General features: G+C 42.6%; 1 protein-coding gene across 3 annotated transcripts; it reads right to left on the reverse strand.

The window, feature by feature from the left end:
* Window positions 1-367: 367 nt before the first annotated feature.
* arhgap17a (Rho GTPase activating protein 17a) lies at window positions 368-21,555 on the reverse strand. 3 transcript variants are annotated; one of them, XM_089015678.1, is made up of 22 exons: window positions 21,059-21,555; window positions 16,397-16,436; window positions 13,325-13,429; window positions 13,158-13,190; window positions 11,889-11,965; window positions 11,429-11,540; window positions 11,171-11,247; window positions 10,932-11,049; window positions 10,368-10,436; window positions 10,108-10,189; window positions 9,687-9,814; window positions 8,703-8,814; window positions 8,553-8,634; window positions 8,136-8,216; window positions 7,945-8,058; window positions 7,724-7,815; window positions 7,114-7,261; window positions 5,745-6,011; window positions 5,034-5,155; window positions 3,508-4,002; window positions 3,404-3,425; window positions 368-1,865 (listed from the first exon to the last, which is right to left on the reverse strand). In XM_089015678.1, the coding sequence occupies exons 1-22, from the start codon at window positions 21,109-21,111 to the stop codon at window positions 1,847-1,849; spliced, it is 2,448 nt and encodes an 815-aa protein (XP_088871804.1). In that variant the 5' UTR covers window positions 21,112-21,555; the 3' UTR covers window positions 368-1,846. The 3 variants fall into 3 exon arrangements, with proteins under 3 accessions (XP_088871804.1, XP_088871802.1, XP_088871803.1); XM_089015676.1 differs by lacking the exon at window positions 3,404-3,425; XM_089015677.1 differs by lacking the exons at window positions 3,404-3,425; window positions 13,158-13,190.
* Window positions 21,556-21,689: the final 134 nt, after the last annotated feature.

Genomic DNA, 21,689 nt, shown 5'->3' on the forward strand with positions numbered 1-21,689 from the left:
GTGTCACTTTGGAGTAAATTCTGACATACCTGTTTTCGTGAAGCTGACATCTTTATTTGGAGTTGGATTGACGTCACAGAGATACCAATACGGTACTGTGTTAAAGCTGGAATTTCACTTCTGGTGGACAGCACATTTTTTGTTACACTTCACAAGCAAAAATCAAATATTCAATGGAAAATTAATATTTCTTACATGTGACAGGTCATGAGTGATCTTCACAGGAAGGGCCTGCACTGGAGCATCCTACTTGTGAAAGGATGGGCAAACCTGATTTTTAAAAGGGACAGATGGGTGGGGTCATTTGTAGATGAGATAACAAGACAAGAAATACTCAGCAATATAAAAGGATTGAACCGCGACAGACTTGAGTTCTTCATATACTTTATTTTCTTTGGAAAGGGGTGTATAACCATGCATTCATATAACATTTTATTCCATATTCCAGCTCACCAGACAACATACAAAAAAAACTACGCAGCATCATCACCTCTAGTTGGCATCTGTTGGTCTTGAAGAGGATTAGGGAGGCGTATAAGGCAAAAAATGGGGGATGTTTGATTGTCTCGGAGAAGGAATCACATATTTCCAGGGCAACTGCAGCATCCAAAACTTTCTGTATCGGTACCATTTTGCGTGTCAATTCTCGAGGAACTGTACCCCAGCATTACACACGAACGCATAAGATGAAGAGAAGAATCTATTCCCTTAGATAAAATATTTATCCCACACGTCACTACCGAGGTAATGTTCTCAGCTCAGTTGGGAGTTTTTACAACAACAACAAAAAAAAAGGTTTCATGGCATATGCGCATGTGCAATGTGTCGGCATTTTTACAGAAAGAATCATTCCGTTTACATTCATCCCAATCGAAAGAAAGGCAAAAAAAAATACTGACTGCACTCAGAGCAGCCCCGAAAGAACCGCAACACGTTTTAAGGAGACCGCCCTGCCACACAAGGAGAGGGTTAAGATAACTTTCCTATGACATCCCTGAAAACACCATGACAGCTTTGCGAAAATACTGAAAATAAGAGCAGTATCTAGAGAGCTGTTTGCGTATTTATTTTTTATCCAAGTCATCAAGGCCCATGGACATGTACCCTCTTTGAGCCTCACAAGTGTGCTAACAGGATGTCGAGTACTCACCACGTTGTGGTATTTAAGTGAGGACAAAGAGGGTACATGTACATGGGCCTTGAGCTGGATATCAATAAATCCTCTCCATACAGTAAATCTAAAACGTTTCCACCGTATTAAGGCTTTATTTACATGTACTGACTGCACAAAAGTGTGTCAAGCCACTGGGAATGTATTTGCTTAAACTTGGTAGATAAATAAATACAAGAGCAAGAAAAAAGATGGAAGGAGGAGAGGGGGGGGGGAAGGCGTTAAAAATTGAAATGACTGGAAACCTGCAGTCACCGCTAAGTTTTTGGTTCCACCCGCTGAAGAATACATTTGTCATTTTATGTTCTAAGGCCATTTTGAAGGTTCAAAAAAAAACATACACCAAAGTTTCAAAGTAGCCCATCATAATGTTTTGTTTGCCAATGCTAGTTTGGCAAGAACGTACGACCCAAAAACGCAAGATTTTTGCATGTATGTTTGGTAAAGTATTTGGAAACGATAGCATACAAACCTCCCTCGCTAGAACAATGTGGGAGTGTGTGTGTGTGTGTGTGTGTCTGTGTATATATATATATAAAAAAGAAAGTGTGTATCCTTCCTTATAGAACGGTGCTTTCGCTGTCCATCTCACAGTCTCTGGAAGGCAGCGTCGAAGAGACTGGCATCGGTTGCAGGTCGGCGCTAAACTCCGGCACCAGAGTCCGACACAGCCCTTTAAAGGAAATCGCTGGGTCTAAACACAAGACACCAGATGTATTTTAGTCCACCTGTGCGTTTCTCATCCAAACTAACAACTCCTACCCATGCGAAAGACCCCACCCCGCCCCAATGGCAAATGTGGAATAGCATGAAAGCCCTTTAAAGCATCTAATGATCCTTGATTCTTTAAGCTTCACTGCTGTGCGTGGGGATAGCTAACAGTAGGTGGCGCTGCTGGCTATGGAGTGACAGTAAGCAAAGATAAAGTGAGATGAGGGGAGGGGGTGGGGATGAAAAGCCTGTGATGGATGTGACTTGAGTCATGTGTTGCAAGTAGGTTATTTCCTCAGAGTGGCCAAGTACGCAGAGTGCATTATTATTGCTGCATGATTGACAAAGGCGATAAATCATGTTATTAACCCACAAAATGTTTTTTTTCTGACCACTATAATTGTAAAACGTAATTAACTCATTCACTGCCATTCACAAATGAATTCGCAAATTGAAAATATGACGTAGAGCGCCATTCCCGAATCAGTTTGGGGTTGTTTTTTTTCCTTGCTTGTGTGCCGATAAAGCGCTGACCAGACCTCTGCAATGTTTTTCCCTTCCGCGAGAGGGCAGCATCCCCCCCCCCCCATGTTAGCACATTTTTCCAGCTTCAGCTGTTGTTAAAGTACTATATAAACCAATATGTTTGTATTGTATTGTAATTTGGACAGCCACCCTCATTTCAAGCTCGCATAATTCCGGACACATACAATTTAGGAATTAACTATTTATTTCTGTTCAAAGAAGAGAGTCTAAGGTTTCTTACGCTGCATTGAATGTTTATGCAGTCCTAAAACTCAATATTATGTGGGTCCTGGAATTCGAGTGACAATGACAAAAACCCTGGCACTGGAGTGGATATATTGCACATCTCTGGCAGTGAATAAGTTAATTAAATTACAGCGACCTAGTAATATAACCTGTTTTTTTTCTATTTTCTATGGAGAAAGTATCATTTTCTAAGCATGGTATTGATTTATTCTTATACTTGTGCATTATTTTTTTTAGGTCATACAAAAAGGAGACCATCATTTTTTTGGAGAGAATAATAATAAATTAAAAAAATACACGAAGAAAAATAATTACATTATTTATTATATTGGAGGCCACTAGTTAACATTAAACCACGCTAGGGTACGTTTTTTTAAATAAAATGATGTGTTTACTCAATAAGGCTACCATTATTTAGTAATATATTATCTATACATACACACACAGGCTACAAAGAATAGAGGCTGCACATATTGTACACTTCTATATTGGCCACTATTGAGGAAATACAGTACACGTCAGAGGCTGGACATGCCTCATACTGACCCAACTACAATTGGAACACCAAGTATGAGAAATATTCGACCCTATATGAAAAATGAGTGTCTGAAAACAGCTGCACTTTTTCAAACAGGTCAGTTTCATGAGTCATGTGCAGCATGAAAGCTACATGTCAGCCTTTGACACGTGTAAGGAGAGACGGTCGGCGGTGTCGAATGGCCAAAAAGTGCGCATCAGTGAACTACAAACCTCTCACACGAGCTTCTTAACCCTGCGGGGGGGTGTTACAACGCACATGTGACCATTAGTAATAGAGCCCAAAGAGAAAAGATGATGTTAGAAAAGTCGCTCACCCATCGTTTTATAAGCGGTGGCGCAGATCCCGTTGGTATCGCTGTCGGGGTTGGGCTGCGGCGGCGGGGGTACGCTTGGCCTGTTCCGGGGTTTGGGGACAGGCCGCGGTCGGGGGAGTGAACCCGTCTGGTAAGGGGATGGGGAAGCAGGGGTCACCTGAAGGCAGTCTGGGCTCGGGGTGGTGGGTGGCGGAGGGGTATCAGGAGGGGTGGGGGACTCCGGCGGCGAGGGGTCTGAAGTTTCCCCCGTGAGCTGGGTGGGCGAACTGGCTTGCGTTGGTGGCTCCGGGGGCGGATGGCTGGGGGCTTGGATCGGCGGCTGGTTGCTGGAGTGACGCCGGGGTGTGCTATAGAGCTGAGAGTTGGGGGATGTGGACGAGGTTGGGGAGTGGCCGGACAGCGGTCTTGGAGTGGGGCTTAGGGGCTGGGAAGTGGAGGGCTGGCTCGGCGGAGGGTTTGGTGGCTTGGGGGGAGCGGGTGCCTGTTTCTTGATGACTGAGGGATTGATAAAGAACATTGGTTGCTTTGTAGATTGTTGCAAAAGTGTCGTTTCCTAACCAGTATATGTGAGAGAAATACTTTTATAAATTCCCCTCCAAATGATCCTGATATGTTTTTTTTTTTTCATTAAAAAGAGTGTCATATATACAGTAAAGTCTCGTTATATCGATAGTACTGCTTATTACGATACTATTTCTATGAACGCAAGGAGAAAATTTACATGCCGCAGGATCGGATATATCGATAGTTTTTCCGACTCCCGAGAATATCGATATAACGAGACTTTACTGTATTTCTAAAATGTCATTCCTCAGATAGTTCTAGTAGCACATTTCATTTCACTATACCATGACCATTTTCTTACAGCAGGTCAGGTGACTAACTCATTCACTGCTATTCTCAAATTTATTGGATTAGCCTTGATTATTCTGGCAGTGGAGAAATTGACATTTCACAGCAGCAGAATGATGAAATGAAAAAGAAAGGAAGAAGTAGAAAAAACAATTACAAGAGCTGCTGAAAAGGCAGCCACTCTCGTTATTCGGGAATTGAAAAGCAAGACGTGAAGCGCCATTTCCGAATTTGTTCTGGTTTTAGTTTTTCTTGCGCAGGGCTGCCGATATAGCGCTGGTCAGACCTCTGACAATGTTTTTATCCCTTCCACAAGGGGACAGCATTTCCATTTTTTCCATGTTGGTGATTTTTTTTCCAGCTTCAGCTGTTGTTAAAGTGCGATGTAAATCGCATATGTCAATATTGTACTGTATTTTGGACAGTTGCCCCAATTTCAAGCTCAGATAACTCCAGACCCATATAACTTGGGAATTCACTTCTGATGAAAAATAGAGAGTCTAAGATTTCTTACACTGCTGGATTGAATGTTTATGTAGCCCAAAAACCCATTATTCAGTGGGTCCTGCAATTTGAATGAAAATGACAAAAGCCCTGGCACTAGCGTGGACACATTTTTGCACATCGTCCAGCAGTGAATAAGTTAGTGACGGATATGGGGTCAGAGGTCTCACCTCGGCGCGTCATATGCGGACTGGTCGAGGTGCCCATCTGGCCGGCAGCCTGGCTACCTGCTCCAGAACCGTTCCGTTGGAGAAGGGGGGCCGATGAGGTTGCAGGATCTCGTGGCTTTGGGCTGATTGATGAAGGGAAGAGAAGTTGTAAGACTGAATCACAAATGTAGAACGGTGCATTTAATACATTTCAAGCTGGTCCAGTTTGCTTTCCTGCTCGTACAAAGGATTTAAGTGTTTCCACAGACAGCAAAAGCGGTCAAGTAAAGCAAGCAATAAATGCTATACCGCAAAGGCTCACTGGAATGGGGATCCATTTGAATTGCAAACCACACAAACCTTTTAACAACTAACGGCCTTTAAAAAAGTTCTGTTCCTCCCAGAGAAAATAAATGTCATTTGGCAATATCTAATCAAGTACGGTAGCTAATTTTTCTTAAGTGAGTTGCGTCATCTGCGTTTGACAGGAAGCCAGTCCAATTGTCGCCAAAAGTCAGCTCCACTTATGTGCAACCCTAATGAGAACAAGCTTTGGTTAGACCAGCCTGGTTTTCTTCACAGTTTGTTTATTTATTGAGTGACGAAGCAGAGGCAAGATTGCACAGAAGAGCAGTAAGATTACTAGAAAAGCACATGAGGCATCAGTTTTGTGAACATAAAATGAGGCATGTTGACCCTCTGCTTACCGGTGAGCGAACAAACGGCTCTTACCTGAGCTCCTCCGTGTGCTGTGCCAAAAGCTGCTGAGAGGCAGCGACCGCAGAGAGGACCTGCGCTGAGCTGTAGGGGCTCTCGGGGGTCGCCGACCCCGGTTGGGGCTCGGCCGAGGGCTGCGGGACCTGCCCGGTGCCTTGCCCCGGCCCCAAAGCCTCCACGGGCGGTAAAGGAGGCTGGAATGCGGGTGAGCTGTGCTGCTTTCTAGTTAAGGTGGTACTGCCTCTACGGTGGATGTGGTCCGAGTGCTTGTTAGAGGTGTTACTGGGGAACGAGGATAAGGTAAGAAAGGAGATAAACAGACGCCAGAGGAGTGATCAGAAAAGCAATGATGGCATCAAATCCAGATAGAAAATAGAGTGAGTAGGATTGCCTACTAAACAAAGTTTTTTTTTACATATATAGTGATACCTCGGATTGCGAACGCTTTAGCTAACAAACCTTTTGCCTTACGAACATTAAATTTGTGAGAATATAATCTTGGCATACAAACTATTTTTTGGCGGACGAACGAAACCACACAGCGCCACAGTAGCTGACGGACTAGTTTTTCACACCCCCTTTGAGTGCAGACATGGTTTGCTATCAAGTGGAGTACTTTTGCCTTTATAGGACCGAAAAAGACCCCACCACAGGCCGAAGAGGACATAAAAGAAAATTACAGTCGAACAGAAAAAGGAGATAATCGAAAAAAACGAACGAGGTGTGTGACTTAGCGTCCCAGTACCAGGATGCTAAGTCGACCATTGCTACATGTGGCTAAGGGTATTTCTGTGTTGTCTAAGCAATGGTTTCAGGCAATAGAAGAGGCTGAAAAACGTCTGTTGATATGGATTAACGAAAAGCAGCTAGCAGGGGACAGTAAGTGAATGTATTATCGCCGAGAAAGCACAGCAACTTCACTTGGATATCATCAAGAGGCAACTACATCAATGATCATCACCAAGGTGAATAAAACGACTTTATTATACGGTACAGTATTTTATTTAATTACAATCCAATAGCACATTTATTATACATAAAATAAGATATATTTTGTGTAGTTTTAAGGCTTATTTAGTATAAAATTGTGTTTTATGGGGACCTGGGAACAGATTATTCTAATTTTTAATGATTTATTATGGGAAATAAATGTTTGGCAGACAAACTTTTTGCCTTACACACACTTTCTGGGAACCGATTAAGTTCGTAAGCTGAGGAATCACTGTAAAATGTGAATTTGCAAGAAATTAAATTAGGGTGCGAACTCGAGTCATCCGTGAGCCAGGAAGTGAAAATCAAAGCTAGGAAAGCAAACCGCCCTAAATCCAGATACAAAATGCTATTCAAATAAATGAAGGGAGCATGCAACAATGAATATGTTTACTTCTCTTTGCGGTTTGCGTCTGTCTCTGGTCCCACTAAACTACCCGGTCTCTTTCTCTCAATGGTGCCGCTTTCATAATCCAGATGATTGTTGTGGTTGGATGAGGGTACGGGCATTGCAAATATGCCGGATACATTAAAGTCCACATCTGAAAGATAAGAAGGAAGATTTATAAAAACATTTTTGCAGGCTTGCTGTAATCATCCCATGTAAGGACTGCGGGCATGTTGTCATTTCCGCTTTTCTTGGGTATCTGCATTTTCGGGACATGTGTTTTTGATTTCAGAAGGAAAAAAAAACTATAATTATCTTTAATCAAATAAATACATTTTAGCTATGAATGACAGACCCTTAAGCTCTTGATGTGAACTTGAATCCCATGAAATGTTAAATAAATAAATCTGCTCAGATGTTAAAAATCAGGAGATGTGCATGTGAGTCTTAGAAGACACTTAACTCCTGTAAGGCATATAGCATTTGCGTTTTTTTAGGGTGAAAAATGTTCATTTTCAAAACAGCTGTTCATCCCAGTGGTGTCAAGTCGGTAGCTCCAAACTTTCCTGGGGCGGGGGAGAAAAAAAATGAAGGTTGTCAAGAACCGCCAACGTACCCTCGGGAAAGAACCAGTCAGCATGCTGGATGATGGGTTCTATGATGGACACCACATGCACAGATGTAGCCGCAGCCATTTCTGCCAAACTCCTGGAGTGCACAGATGAAAAAAAAAAAAGAGAAGAGAATGCTGTTAAAGATTTTTATGACGGAAAACTAATATAAACTGCATCTTTCACCACCACATATTTCTTTTAATCACAATGGATATCGACTCACCCTTCAGTCTTGGCCCAGAGCAGATTGGGTCCAAGGACAATGGCAATATTGCTGGGGGTCATTTTGTTGACCTCACTGTCCTGAGACAATTTCGCAAGGAACTTCACTAGATACCTACAGAACAGAAAACAGAAACAGAAAAAAAATTAGAGCGTCGTTAAATATTGCTGGAAATTAAAGGCGGGGTTTACCTCAGGTTTGTTTTGTTGTTCTTGGGTAGCTTATCGCACACAAGCCACAAAGCCTGAAGCCTCTTGTCCGAATCTGGTAAACTGAAATGTAGAACGAGCACGGATCAAGCAAAGCACACACATACCGATATTATCTGTCTAATCTGGGGAAGGGAAGATAAAAAAATAAAGTAAAAAAACCTTACATGCAAGTCAGGTGCATTTTTGTCAGTGTTTGTCATTCATTAATTTCACATTTGTGGCTAGCTTGTTCATATATTTTGATAGCACATGCTGATGTTGTGTTTTGTTGGAAGAGTGTGAGGTTTTTCGCACACATTTGAAAAAAAGAGTGTTGAAAACATGAACTCAATGACAAATGAATGAAAACGTAAATGTGTACTGATTTCATGCTTGTTCCAACATAAAGATGCTTACCTGCATGCTTGGGTCCATTCATCATAAAGCTGGTGGGTCATTAAAGGTTCAGGGAGTTCCCTCAGGTAGGACTTCAGTGCTCCTGAAATTGCAGTTCCACCCAATATTTCACCTTTGTGTTTCAAATCATAGTTCTGATTAGGGTCATACCAGCAACAGCATGTGGGTCAGAGTAGAACTCCTCCAATTGTGAGGTAGAACAGTCCAGTGCCGCTTTCAGCTTCTTTAGCTTGGATGCCCCAGCGGCAATTCTGAACAGACCCTGACATCAAAAAGAAAGAAAAGCAAGGATGATGCTTTTGTTTATTTTCGGGGGAATCACAAAATTGCTAAATGCACTGCATGTGGTTTGAAGAAAGCAATTCATCTTTGGAAGGGAGCATCAAAGGTAACTTAAGCAAGAATAAAAATTATAGGAAATTTGATATTGTAATTTAACATGTAAATGGTGGGTTACTTTCAACTGTTTGAAACGGCAAACCATGACCCAGCAGGCAGTTGTTCAATTTATGCTAATTTTTGTTCCTTTTGCAAATCAGAAACCTTATAGTATCTCAATCGAAACTACAATTACATAAGCAATGTCGATATCAGACATTTTTTAAACTCATTCGCTGCCATTCCCCAATTTATTCGGGTTTTGATTTTTCTTTCAAGGGTGCCGATAAAGTGCTGGTCAGACCTCTAGCAATGTTTTTCCCTTCCATGAGGCGATAGGATTTGTTGTTGTCCATGTTAGCACGTTGTTACCGCTTCAGCTGTTGTGAAAGCGCTATATAAATCTATGTATGTATTGTATTTATTACAGCCGCTCAGATAACATTTTGTAACTTTTTATAACTTAGGAATTAACTCTTTTTTTCTGATGAACAAAGAGAGTCTACGGTTTCTAACGCTGTATTGAATGTTTATGTAGTGCTAAAACTCAATATTTTATGGGTCCTGGAATTTAAGGGACAATGACAAAAACCCTGGCATTGAAGTGAACACATTTTTGCACATCGTCTAGCAGTGAATGAGTTCATCACACTTGTCTGAATCTAAGTTTTGTCTGCATCCGATTCAATGGATTTTTATTTAAAAAAAATGCCTCAGATTTTTCTCTCCTTTACATTTAAATGCCAGCTTTATCACCTCTTCTTTCATGCCCGTTTCCAATAGCATCATGACACAGGCCTCGATGGGGAGTGCGATCTCCCTCCCACTCCTCTTCAAGTGTTCATCCAACGCGGTGCCGAAGGCGGGCTTCTCTGTCCATGAATCTGAACACACAATGTGAAATAACGATATGTCATTGTTATATTGGTGTGGCCTGGAATTGTTCTCGGCAGCAGATTTGTCGGCTCAACCGTTTAGAAACAAGGACAAAGTCAGCAGGATTTATTGCATGTTTACGACAGTGTCGGATATTGCAACTGGGGTCGGAAGTGGCGGGTGCAACGAGTGTGTACATGCACATTTGTATGAACATGAAAACTACTGAGCGTTCACATTGCAAAAAAAAACAGTGTCATGTGACATATGTTATGTGATTTCTCATCAGGTGTTTCTTTACCTTGCTGAGCTTGGATTGTTGGCAAGACACTCTCCAGTAGAGAGAGAGATTTTCGATGGTATTCAGCCTGAGCTTCAAGAAGCTACAGGAAAAGAAAAGAAGAAGAGAAAATAACAAAGGCTGCAGAATGAGACAAACCAAACAGGAAAGTGAGACTGGTCTGCTTTTTTTTTTTTAAGTGGCACAACAGCTGCGGGCATTCCCGTGAAAGCCACGCAAACAGGTTTTTTTTTTTTCTTGTCAAGCACGGTTGAACTCACCGTTAAAAAATAGCAGGCGTAGTCTCCTTCTTTTGAGAAGAAGCTGTACATGTCTGCGGCAAGTTGGTCCTGGTTGGAGAAACAAATTGTGAACATTGAGCCCATGCCAGTAAAAATAAGGAAAACGGGGTTGCTAGTTATTAAATATTTGATGTACAGTAACGTGATTATTTGAGTCAAATATCCCCCTTGTGGGAGAAAATGATGAATGGGAGGGGGGTATATTTACACTTCCTGGGTAAAAAAAAAACAGACACTAAAATGCATCAATGAGCGAGTTCAATAGCTGTGCAGACACATGCGCGCCGTCGCTGACGGAGGCATTTTGAGACATCCGCGCGCGTCAGCAAACTGTGTCGGAAGGCCCAAAAGGTCTTGGAATGTTCACTCGCTGCTGTGATAACTTTTTTTCACTGTTAAAATGTTTGGCATGACACACACGGACTACAAAAGACAGCCGGCCTGCATATTTGTTTGAAATGCAATGAATGAAAGGCGTGACGGGCCAAAACGGGTGGAAACGTAGTGAAAAGGAACGCTTTGAAGCAGATTATTTTTTGATACCTTGCAAAGTTCCACTTTGTTCATGGCCTCGTCCACCTCCTCCTTGAGAAGATCGGCCTTGGCCGTCAGTGCTTGGGTGTTTGTTCCTGAGATTATTGACTTGGTCGCCTGCAACCATCTGTGTTTGTCCACACAAAGACGGCGTCAGATTGTCTCCATCCATATCACAATGGTCATTTTCAGTGAGACATAGATGACCTCTCAAATCATGTTCAATTTCACATCCAAAAGAGACAGACCTCGCTCTGGCTGAATCATAGTCCAGCACCAATTTGGCCAACTGCTTCCTCTGTTTCAAAATGTTGGGGATGTCCGCCTATGAGAGAGCAAAAAACACAACAATTTGACTGTAAATTTAAAATTTTAGAAACGTAAGTGTTGACAATAGCTCTATGTTGTTTTTTTTTTCTCTTTGGAAGAGTCGACCATCGCCATTGCGACACACGTGCAAATCAAATCTCACGATGTATTCCGAACTTAGATTGCTGGTTTCTGACCTCGGCAAGCTGGCTGAGAGGATCCAGGACGTCTTTCTCTATTTGCAGCTCGTGCAGCATCAGTTCGGATGCCAGACGACTCTCCGCGTCACCGCACACCTCCATCATCTTCCTGCCAACGCATATCGGTACGGCTTTGTCAGATTTTGGACCTCCATTTTCGTGAGATGAGTTGAGAAAGCGGTCACAAACATTACAAGTGAGGCACTCTCCCTTCCTCATTATTTCTAGGAAAACATGTGACCTTCAGACTACTTTCAGAACCCGTTCAAATATTTTTTTTTACATCCTGTTGTGTGCATTTTCATTTGGCAACCGTGAAAAGCCTCAGAAAATACAATGGCTCCGTTTCTGTGACTTCATTGTTTAGGCTCCCTCAGAAGCATATGGCCTGCATCGTAACAGTGGACATACTGAGGAGAATAATATTAACTTGAGCGTGCATCAATGACCAACTCACCCAATTAAAGAGTCTTCACCGAGCTGGTTTCCACCTTCCACCATAGCCTGGGACAACGCCGTCAATGGAAGCTTTTTCTGTAATCGATATGTTTGTGATATGTTAGAGAAAGCAGGTGGAAATAAAGACTAGTCTCAAACTGTAAAATCAGCAACAGTGCACGTTTCTATTCTGAAAATGTGAGTTTGAAGCCAATGGAAATGTCTGAGACTTGCATTCACAAAGTCAGGAAGAGGAAGTGAGCTTTCTGAGAAGAGCGGGTGTGGGGGAGTTAAAGTGCAATGGGATACAAGAGGCTACCAGGTAAAGTGAATCTAGCACAGTTTTTTTCCCCAGCTCCTTGAAAACAAGCAAGTTGTCGGAAACATCTGCTACCAACCCTAAGCTAATGAAGAAAACACAACCGAAACAGCAGTGGCGGACCGCAAGGCCTGCAAAGTCTTCTCTACTGGCCTAAAAATATCTGAATCACGGACTGATGTTCATTATATTTTGTCCATGATTTCTTATGAAGTAATTCCAACTTGTCTTTCATCTTCTCTTCATTATTTTTCCCCTGTTGCGCCGCTTCCAGGCGTGTTTTCATATTTAAGCATTTAACCAATCACATTTCAGCCATCATTTGTTACGAGGGTCAGAAATCTACCTGGACGCCTTCACAATCAAGTCTGTAGGCCCTGTCGTATCAAATGCGATGTTCAAACTGTTGCTCTAACCAATTAAATTTCAAGTTGGCAAACCAAAAGGGCCTTCTAGAAGGCACTGGCCAACGTCAGAGTGTTCGCAAACTCTGACTGGCTAGTCACTAGCCAATCATTGTTTGAGGAAAACTGCTTTGATCACAAGCTGCTCGTGACAAGTGCATACTGGCCAGAGCTAGCTCACAGTCTTGGTAGCGAGCTGCATAAGCAAATATATTTTTGTGTTGATTTAATAGCAGTTTTGTCAACCCACAATGGCTGAAGGAAGAATACATGGATTTGCATGGAGATTTCCTGACAAGGCCATTTTTAAGACGGACTTTTCAAGGAAAAATGGACATCATTAAGAAAGGTCGGTCAGTTATTTCCAGTTTAATGCCACCCTCTAGTCTAGTGGACTTGTAGTAAATCACACTCCACTTTTTTCACGGCCCGCCACTGCCAAACAGTCATGTAGAGATTCTAGTGAAAGCAAATATAAACAGCCGAAGATATGAAATGGAACAAGTGGTTGTAAACAGGCCAAGAAGGCAGAATATTTCTATTTTTTTTATTTTTATTTTTTTACCTGACCATTTCCTGTATAGAGGCGTGGTACGGACTGTGGTGCATGATGGGTCGGGTGGGGCAGAAAGCACAGAACATAACATCAAGTCTACTGTACTCATGTGGTACCCGATCTGAAAAGCTATCGCTGTAGATGACCGCTCGGAGTTTGACCTTAAGTTGACTCACGTGTCTTTTTTCGACCTCGGCGCCAATGTGTCCCTGTAGACAGGAGACCATCTTCTTGTGTGTGTTGTGCGACACCACACGCACCAACTCCATCCGTCGCTCAATCTGTTCGACGAGACGTTGGAATGTTTTTTCGTTAATATTTTGGAGGAATCGGAATTGAGGCACTGTTGAGCAGGGTTTTAGCATCTATGACCATGGAGATGTGGATACAGGCTTTAAAATCTGGATGACATTTTGTTGTTGGTATGGTATTGATGAAAAGGTATTTTTAGTCGTCATCTGTACTTCTTTGTAGGTGTCGGACGTTTCGCTCCTCATCCGAAGAGCTTCGTCAGCTAACTAATGTTGCTGGTAACCCTGGCCCTATATCTCTAATGGCCCTATATCCCTAAAGGACAGAGGTGGCTGAGTGTAAGGCTCACCCTATACTCTTATACATGGAAAAACTTTGAAAATTCACCATTCACTGAGGGGGTGCACCTTGTACTCTGGTGCACCTTGTACATTAATCTGGAAAAAGTTTGAAAATACACAATTCATTGTGGGTGCGCCTTTTACTCCGGTCCACCTTATATATGGAAAATGTTTCAAAATACAACATTCATTGGGGGTGCGCCTTATACTCCGGTGCACCTTATACACCGGAAAACACTGTAATTTGATTTTCATCTGCCTTACGGGGAGTTCAGAGTTCAAGCACGATTGATAGGTCAGAGCCCGCAGAGCAACGCTGGAATGTTATCTTTTAAGCGCAGGGCTCATCGGAAGTGTTGTCATGGCAACGGTCCGGAGTCGAGGCATCCGGGGTTACACAAGCTTTCTTGTATCTGCGACTGGGGGGACACAGATCCACTCTGTTTGGGACATAATGTCGTCATTGATTAGCTGGTCAATTACGGAAGTCACCGCTTTTTTTTTGGGTGGGAGGCCACGTGAAGCCGTGCACTGTCCTTGTCATGCCAGGTGCTTGACTGGACCGTCCATTGTCAACAATTTGCCCGGTATTTCCGTCAGTCAGCTTTAGCTAAATAAAAGGATATGGGAAAACACTAAAACAATGTTCCGTTGGGTGTTGAGAGAGGCGGGAGAGGACAAACTCAAAAGGGAGGATCAAGCAAATACCAGACAATTGTGTTCCAAAAACGGAACAGCGTCAAAATTCCCCAGCAGATATCCGCCCCCTTAATCCAGCCTGTCTCCTTCGTGCCTCCCACTGTTTTGCCGCTCTTACGTCAGTCGTGACCCACGGCGGCCCTTCGGCATTCCCAAAAACAGCTGGGTCGAGTGCAAACTCACAGAGCGCACACCCAAAACAAAAGATCTATATCGCCTTGTAACTTTGTGGCTGACTGAGCGCAGTTTGGCGCAAAAACAAGTAGGGGATTCCCTTTCTGTCGCCAAATCTCTGTATTGGAAATATTTGGCGTATGCATCGCTAGCAAATGGTTTCCTTTCAAAACAGGATAGAGAACAGAGCAGAATTTTGGCTATGCGCCCCGAAAGGATACCAGCAGGGTGTGTCTCACCAGTATGGACGAGTTAAACAAAGGGGGGGACGATCCTATGACGTATTCCATGTTAGGGAATCCCAGACACGCTGAATGACAAAGAAAGTGCCTATCCTGCCGCCTATATTTGTTTACTGGTTACCAAGAGAAAGGTGTGGACGACTTTGGAATGGCTCACTCAATATAATTTTAACTCATTCACTGCCAGACGTGCAAAGACGTGTCCACTCCAGTGCCAGGGTTTTTGTCATTATCACTTGAATTCCAGGACCCATAGAATATACAGTTTTAGGACTACAAAAACATTAAATGCAGCGTTAAAACGATTAGATTCTCTTCTTTCATAATAAAAAATGAGTTATGTCCTAAATTATATGGGTCTGCAGTTATATGAGATTGAAATGATGGCGGCTGTCCAAAATACAATGCAAAAAATGCATATTGGTTTAGATAGCGCTTTGACAACAGCTGAAACAAAGTGTTCACATGGAAACAAGGGAAATGATGCCCCCTTGTGGAAAATAAACAAAAACATTACCAGAGGACATGGCCAGCGCTTTATCAGCACCCAAGCATGACAAAAAAAAACATACAAATTTGGGAATGGCGCTTTACGTCATAAATTAGTGAATGGCAGTGAATGAGTTCAGAGTCAACATAGTTCGCACCACAAAAGTAAAGCAGAGGTTGGTTCGATACCCTACCAGGCTGCTGTAAAATTTTCAAGGAGCAGAAGAGAGCAGATTGTGAAAGTCGGAGCTGCATTTCTGTGGCCTCCTACTGTGGTCAAACTGCTATTAGAGGGGAGCAGCAAGGAATGGCAGCTCATTGGGAAAATATGGGGGGAGCAAATTGATACTTCAGTTGAACAGTACAGTCGATATATCATCTCCAAAAGACACAATTTTCCATGAGTAACGTTTCCTAAATGCCACCCACAAAACGGCGTGCGGTGCTGTGGAACCGACACATTTTGTTTTACTTGCACCCTCGACAACACCCTACTTGCAAACAAAGACGCTTCATCGTTGGAATGCCTTGTTTGGTTCACTAGCTACTTATTCACTAGATGGATTTGACTTCACCCACCAAGATGTCCATCAAAATTATATTCTTGAAAAGACGCCTGGGAATTATGTGATGACATACATGGAAGAAAAATAATACAGGTAACATCCGACCTATGACCGTCTTGACTTACGACCACGACCTCCAGACCCTATTTGTAATTTTTTTTAATCTACTCCTGGCATCACAACGTACAACAATTTTGGCCAGCCAGCCAGCATGTCACTCTCGCACAGCAATCGACCGTGTGATGGCACCAGAGGGGGGAGTTTGCCAGTCATTTAGCCTCAGAGTCTCTATTCAACATTTTGAATGTATTTCAACTTACAACCATTTTAACTTAAGACCGTTTGGTGGGAACAGAACTCGGTCGTAAATCAGATGTTACCTGTAATTTAAAAGAAAATGTGGCCAACACCCGACAGATGGAGCTTTTCCCTTTGATGAGGTCAGAACTGGACCCCAGTGCTTCAAAGTCAGATTAATGGTTTACCTGCAAAAGGTCATCACTGAGAACTTCGGTTTTCTCCGCCCTGCGGATGGAAAAGAAAAATAGAAAGGAAGCGATTAGTACCGACGAAAAAGGACAGGAGACGGAAGTGGCCGTGTTTCATTTTAGTTTATGTGTGATGTGTGAAGAAATACCAGTCCGGACATAGAACTTGGAAGTCTGTGGGAACGATGCAAGCAATCAAAAGTCCACACATTCTAAAATACTAATGACAAAAGCATGGCACGCGATCAAACGGCGGAGCTCAAACAGGGACTTGCTTCAGCTCCAGTTGTGATGACTCAGAGCAACAACACAGCAGTGCCCTTCCCCGAACCTATTATTAGTCGACTATTAGTTGGGCCCGGTGAGGTCAGACAGATTAAATTCACTTAAAAGAAGAGGCAATATGGGAGGAACTAATGCTTGCTTAAAAACACATTCACATCAATTGATTGCTACTGGTTGGAAAGAGAGCAACCAAGACTGTTTGTTAAATGCTAACTAAGCAATGCTAACTAAGCGATGCCAAATGGTCTTATCCTGTGACGGTAAAGTGACCTTGAGAGTTTTGAAAGGTGCTTGTAATCAGAATCAGAATCATATTTATTGGCCAAGTATGTAGAACACACAAGGAATTTATCTCCGGTAGAACACGCTGCACTAGTATCATCATTAAAAAAAATGCAAAGAGGCACTATACAGTTATATTTGGGTTAATGTTTCCAGAGTTAATTGCTTGGGGGAAAGAAGCTGTTTAAATGTCTGCTGGATTTGGCGCGCATGGATCGCCTGAGGGGAGTAGCTGGAAAAGGTAGTGGGCAGGGTGCGGAGGGTCCAGTAGAAATACAATGTAAATTAAAAAAAATGCATCACACTAGGGGCATTTTGGGGTGGCTTTTATGCGGGTACTCCTTCCATATAAAACATTTTTTTTAAACATCTAAGCACGTTAGGTTCTCAGACTAGACTAAATAGCACGTGGTGATTTGGTGTAAACATGAAAATGAGATTTGTTGGCTGATCGTAAATGATGCACACTGCTTATTGCCTAAATTCCACTGGGATAGGCGCTGGCTCACCCGGAGATCAAATGAGGACACACGATATGGAAAACGGATCGATGGATGGATGGATGGATGGATGGAGGCCATGCAGTGATTCAGTGACTGGACAAAAATGGTCGCCAAGTTCCAGAGTGCAATGAAAGAAGTTACTATCCTCGGATGGAATAAAGTGTTGTGTAAGATGTGACTAATTAACAGTCAAAGGCGACTGAGTGACTTTCCCCGCAACACGCCCTGTCGCTGAACACGTGTGAGGCAGGTAACATCGCTGACTAAAATAAACCTGGTAAAGACGCCAGCAATTTGAAGAACCGGAGCTTTTCACGAATTCTCCCTCAGACCGTCATCTTGATGAACTGTAGTAACCTCATCAGAACAGAGGACAGCTGCTTTCCATTACAAACATGGAGGCAAAGAGCAAGCAGAAATTACCAGACTGACAAAGACAGGGGAGCCTAGTTTGGGGGTTTCATGGAAAGAAACACAAATGCTGAGGTTTGGAGATCGGGGAGGGTGGGCTTAGAAACTCTGAAGTCATGGGAAGCCACGGCATGGATTTTTATTTTATTTTTTGGTGGATCTTGTTCTGGTGCGCACAACTCAGGCGAGGCGTTTATGTGGTTTGGTTTAAATGTTAATTGATGGGAGTCATCAAACATGCTGAGCTTGTAACCCGACATTCTCAATCAAACATTTGCAAGTTAACCAAAGAAACATAATCGATCGAACTACGCATGATTAGAACTACCCTGATGAAAAACACTTGAATCAAGAGCGAACAGCTCCAGCATGAATCCTTGGGAGCTGATTCGCTGTGGCTGCAAATAGAATTTCCCACCAGCGATGACTTTTTTTTTTCTTCAACACACCGCAGTGCATCTGGCCCACTTCACAGGCTCAAGAGTCTCCAAGCTGAATCAAAACACCAACAAGGAAATGTAACGTTTCAATAAAATGGCAGCTGTTTGAATGCACCGTGTTGGGTAAAATTTAGTAAAATTTTGAGTAAAAAAAAAAAAAAACATGAGCATCAATTGACATATTTTGGAAAAATATGCCTTGATTTTTCACCACCAACGCATCTGAGGAATTTACATCCTGAATCAACAACAATAAATATGAAATATCTCCAAAATGGAGATATTTCATGTATCTCAAATAATAACCTCATAAATTGTAATATCCTATTGCAAACGGGTCAGTTATTTGTGATTCAATGACTATTTTACGGTTCCCTTTAATTCTTTGGTATATTGCTGACTTGTCACCTATCGTGCTGGTATTGAGAGGAAAAATCAATCAATCAAAAATTAAATAAATCATCCTTTCCTGATTGTGACAAGTTATTAGCTTGCAGTTTAACTCTTTCACTGTCATCCACAAACTTATTCTAGAATTGAAAATATGATGTAGAGCGCCATTCCCAAATTTGTTCGTTTTTTTTTTCATGCTTGGGTGCAGATAAAGCACTGGCCATGGCCTCCGGCAATATATTTTTTTTCCGACGAGAGGTCAGCATTTCCCCTTTTTTTCCATGTTAGCGCTTTGTTCCAGCTTCAGCTGCTGTTAAAGCGCTATATAAACCAATATGTATGTATTGCATTGTATTGTATTTTGGACAGCTGCCCTCATTTCAAGCTCATATAACTCCAGACCCATTACATTTAGGAATTAACTATTTTTTTCTGGATTTCGAGTGACAATGACAAAAACCATGCCCTCATTTCAAGGCCATATAACGTAAGACCCATATAATTTAGGAATTAACTCTTCTGATGAAAGAAGAGTGTCTAAGGTTTCTAACGCTGTATCGAATAATTATGTAGTCCTAAAACTCAATATTCTGTGGCTCCTGGAATTCAAGTGACAATGACAAAAACCCTGGCACTGGAGTCGACACATTTTTGCACGTCTGGCAGTGAACGAGTTAAAAAAAACACTTGTCTGTCTTGGCAACAAGTGATGAGCTAATCCTAAGTAAAGTGAGGTTGCCCCCCGATCACAGTAAACTGAAGCAGCAGCCTTTGAAACAGGATCCACCTGACTACTTGACCATCGTGGACGCAACTTGGGAATGGTAACCATGACGATCTACTGTCAAAAAAGAAAGGGGGGGGGGTGAGTTGAGGAAGAGAATAGCGCCACCGGAAGCACAATAGAGCTTCTGTGAGCAGACGCGGAACACAATCAACGGGCTAAGAAGTAAGGAGGGTCGTTCTGTTTGAAACAGTTGCCAGCTTGAGGCAACCGGTAATGGATACTGGACCGGGATAAAAAGGAACTGGGAGAATCATGAAGTGACTTGGGCAAGGAATTACCTTCACCATTACTAATGAACGTGCAAAACAATGCATAAAATGTCAGGAGTAATGCATATTTAAAACTGAGTTGCTTTTTTAGTCTCACCCATTACAATTGGATTAGAACCAAATGTTTGTGGTCTAACAACAACAACAAAAAGCCGTCTCGTTTTACTTGCCACCTAACCAAACAAACAGTTGACACCCTGACACACCTTGCAAAGTCTCCTGACACCCAGTTAAAAAAAAAATATGTCACGTTTTCTCTTTACTCAAATGTGACATTCAGATTCGGTAACGCTGAGAAAACGACCCCCCCAGAGCCACACCAGACAAGATTAGCAAAATGAATGCAAAGTAAAAATCTATTTCTCAGAATTTCATCTGACTGCAACTCCAAATTAGGTCATGTTTTATTGTTGTGTCTCGGGTTCTCTTTTCACCGGACTTTACACCTTTACAAGAACCTACACGGCAGATGTTTACGTACGGTACAGTATGAGGCCAAGTAGTTCACAGTCTGCCGTGTGAAACAACCACATTCTGCGTACGGTGGGCATGCTGTTAAGTCTCCACTCGATACAACAACTGTCCGTTCTCTCACTAAAAAAGTGCCAAATTCTTTCTGGGAGGCATTTTCCTGTTTGCAAAAGAAGCAGAAGGAGAGATTTCCTCTCAGAGGCCGCATGCTGGAGATATTCTGCCGCCGGACAATCGCAGGAACCCAGGGGGTGCAGCCGAGACGCCCTTGCAGACACGGATGTCCTAGCGGGCACCACCTCTTACCACAAAAGGGTTGTTCCATGCTTGCCCTCATCCCAAAAAAAAACTGACATACCAACAACTTGCAGGGAAGGAAGGAGACTGTTTGTGTCTCAAAGCATTGCACTTCCTCTCACACACAAGCATGGTTCTGCTTTCTACATTAAGTTCCTTTCAGTTTTAATTTACAGCTGCTCTGCTGTATGAACAGATATTACGAGTAAAACAGCTGCTGTGGCTCTTAAAGTTACTTAGTGAACTCTTTAGGTGGTACTCACTGTTTATGAAAATATCCAAGTGGGCAAACCACGTCTGTGAACATATTTTTATGTGAATGATAAGGAATCTTATTTGATTGAACAAGCAAATTTTGACTATGCTGCTCATCTCCATTCATGTACACTCATTTTTACAGACTTCCAAGGAAGGAAAAAAATATTTCGTGAAAGAACACACCGTGAACACCGTATCATGTCATGTTTAAGTGAATACACAGTTGCTATATTGTAGTGGGATAAACAACTTGCGATACTTACCTGCCAACTGTTTGATTGGCGAGCTGCTTCATGCGATTAAACTGCTTCTTCATTTTCGGTCCCCCTAAACTTCACACTTGCAAAATAAAAGGTTGACTTTGGATTGTCATGAAGTTCACACAGCTCCTGTCCGTGTTCAAATGTCCCAGCTATCGCTGTGACAGGAAAAACATGCACGAGCCATTGCAGCCAAAAGCCAATTAACGACAGTTGGTTGCTTGCTAGCTTCTAAATTAGCCTTTCCGAAGTGGAAATGTATTCGGAAAGGTGCGACGGCATGGTCCACCAACTTGCTTTTGGCGATGTTTTGGAGCGTGAAAGTCGAGAAGGAAGTTTCACTGGTTCCTGCAGCCTTTCATCGCTCTGCACGGTGCAAGACGGTTCCCGTTTGGTGTTTGGTTGGTGACACCCACTAGCCGACGAGCTAACGCTGCGTGAAGCGAATCGGGAGTCGAATAATCCTTACCGAGAGGAGAGAGTGAACTGAAGCTTGCAGTGCGGGGAGAGACGGGGAGGGGGTGCGTGGAAGGGGCTGGCTCGAACGAGGCAGAGAGATAGCAAGAGAGAGGTTAGTTGCCGCTCCAGTCCACAAGATGGCGGTAATGAACCTCAAATCTGTTTGCCGATTGTC

The sequence above is a fragment of the Hippocampus bargibanti genome, linkage group LG15 (genome assembly GCF_051943395.1).
Source record: "Hippocampus bargibanti isolate YZ-2025 linkage group LG15, ASM5194339v1, whole genome shotgun sequence".
Classification (NCBI taxonomy): Eukaryota; Metazoa; Chordata; class Actinopteri; order Syngnathiformes; family Syngnathidae; genus Hippocampus; species Hippocampus bargibanti.

Excerpts from the sequence above, each read along its gene's own strand:
- arhgap17a (XM_089015676.1), bottom strand. The coding sequence starts at position 21,111 with ATGAAGAAGCAGTTTAATCGCATGAAGCAGCTCGCCAATCAAACAGTT. Across the intron at positions 13,430-16,396 it reads TCAGTGATGACCTTTTGCAG|ATTGAGCGACGGATGGAGTT; the intron begins GTAAACCATTAA and ends CTCGTCGAACAG. Across the intron at positions 11,248-11,428 it reads CTCTCAGCCAGCTTGCCGAG|GCGGACATCCCCAACATTTT; the intron begins GTCAGAAACCAG and ends GCTCTCTCATAG.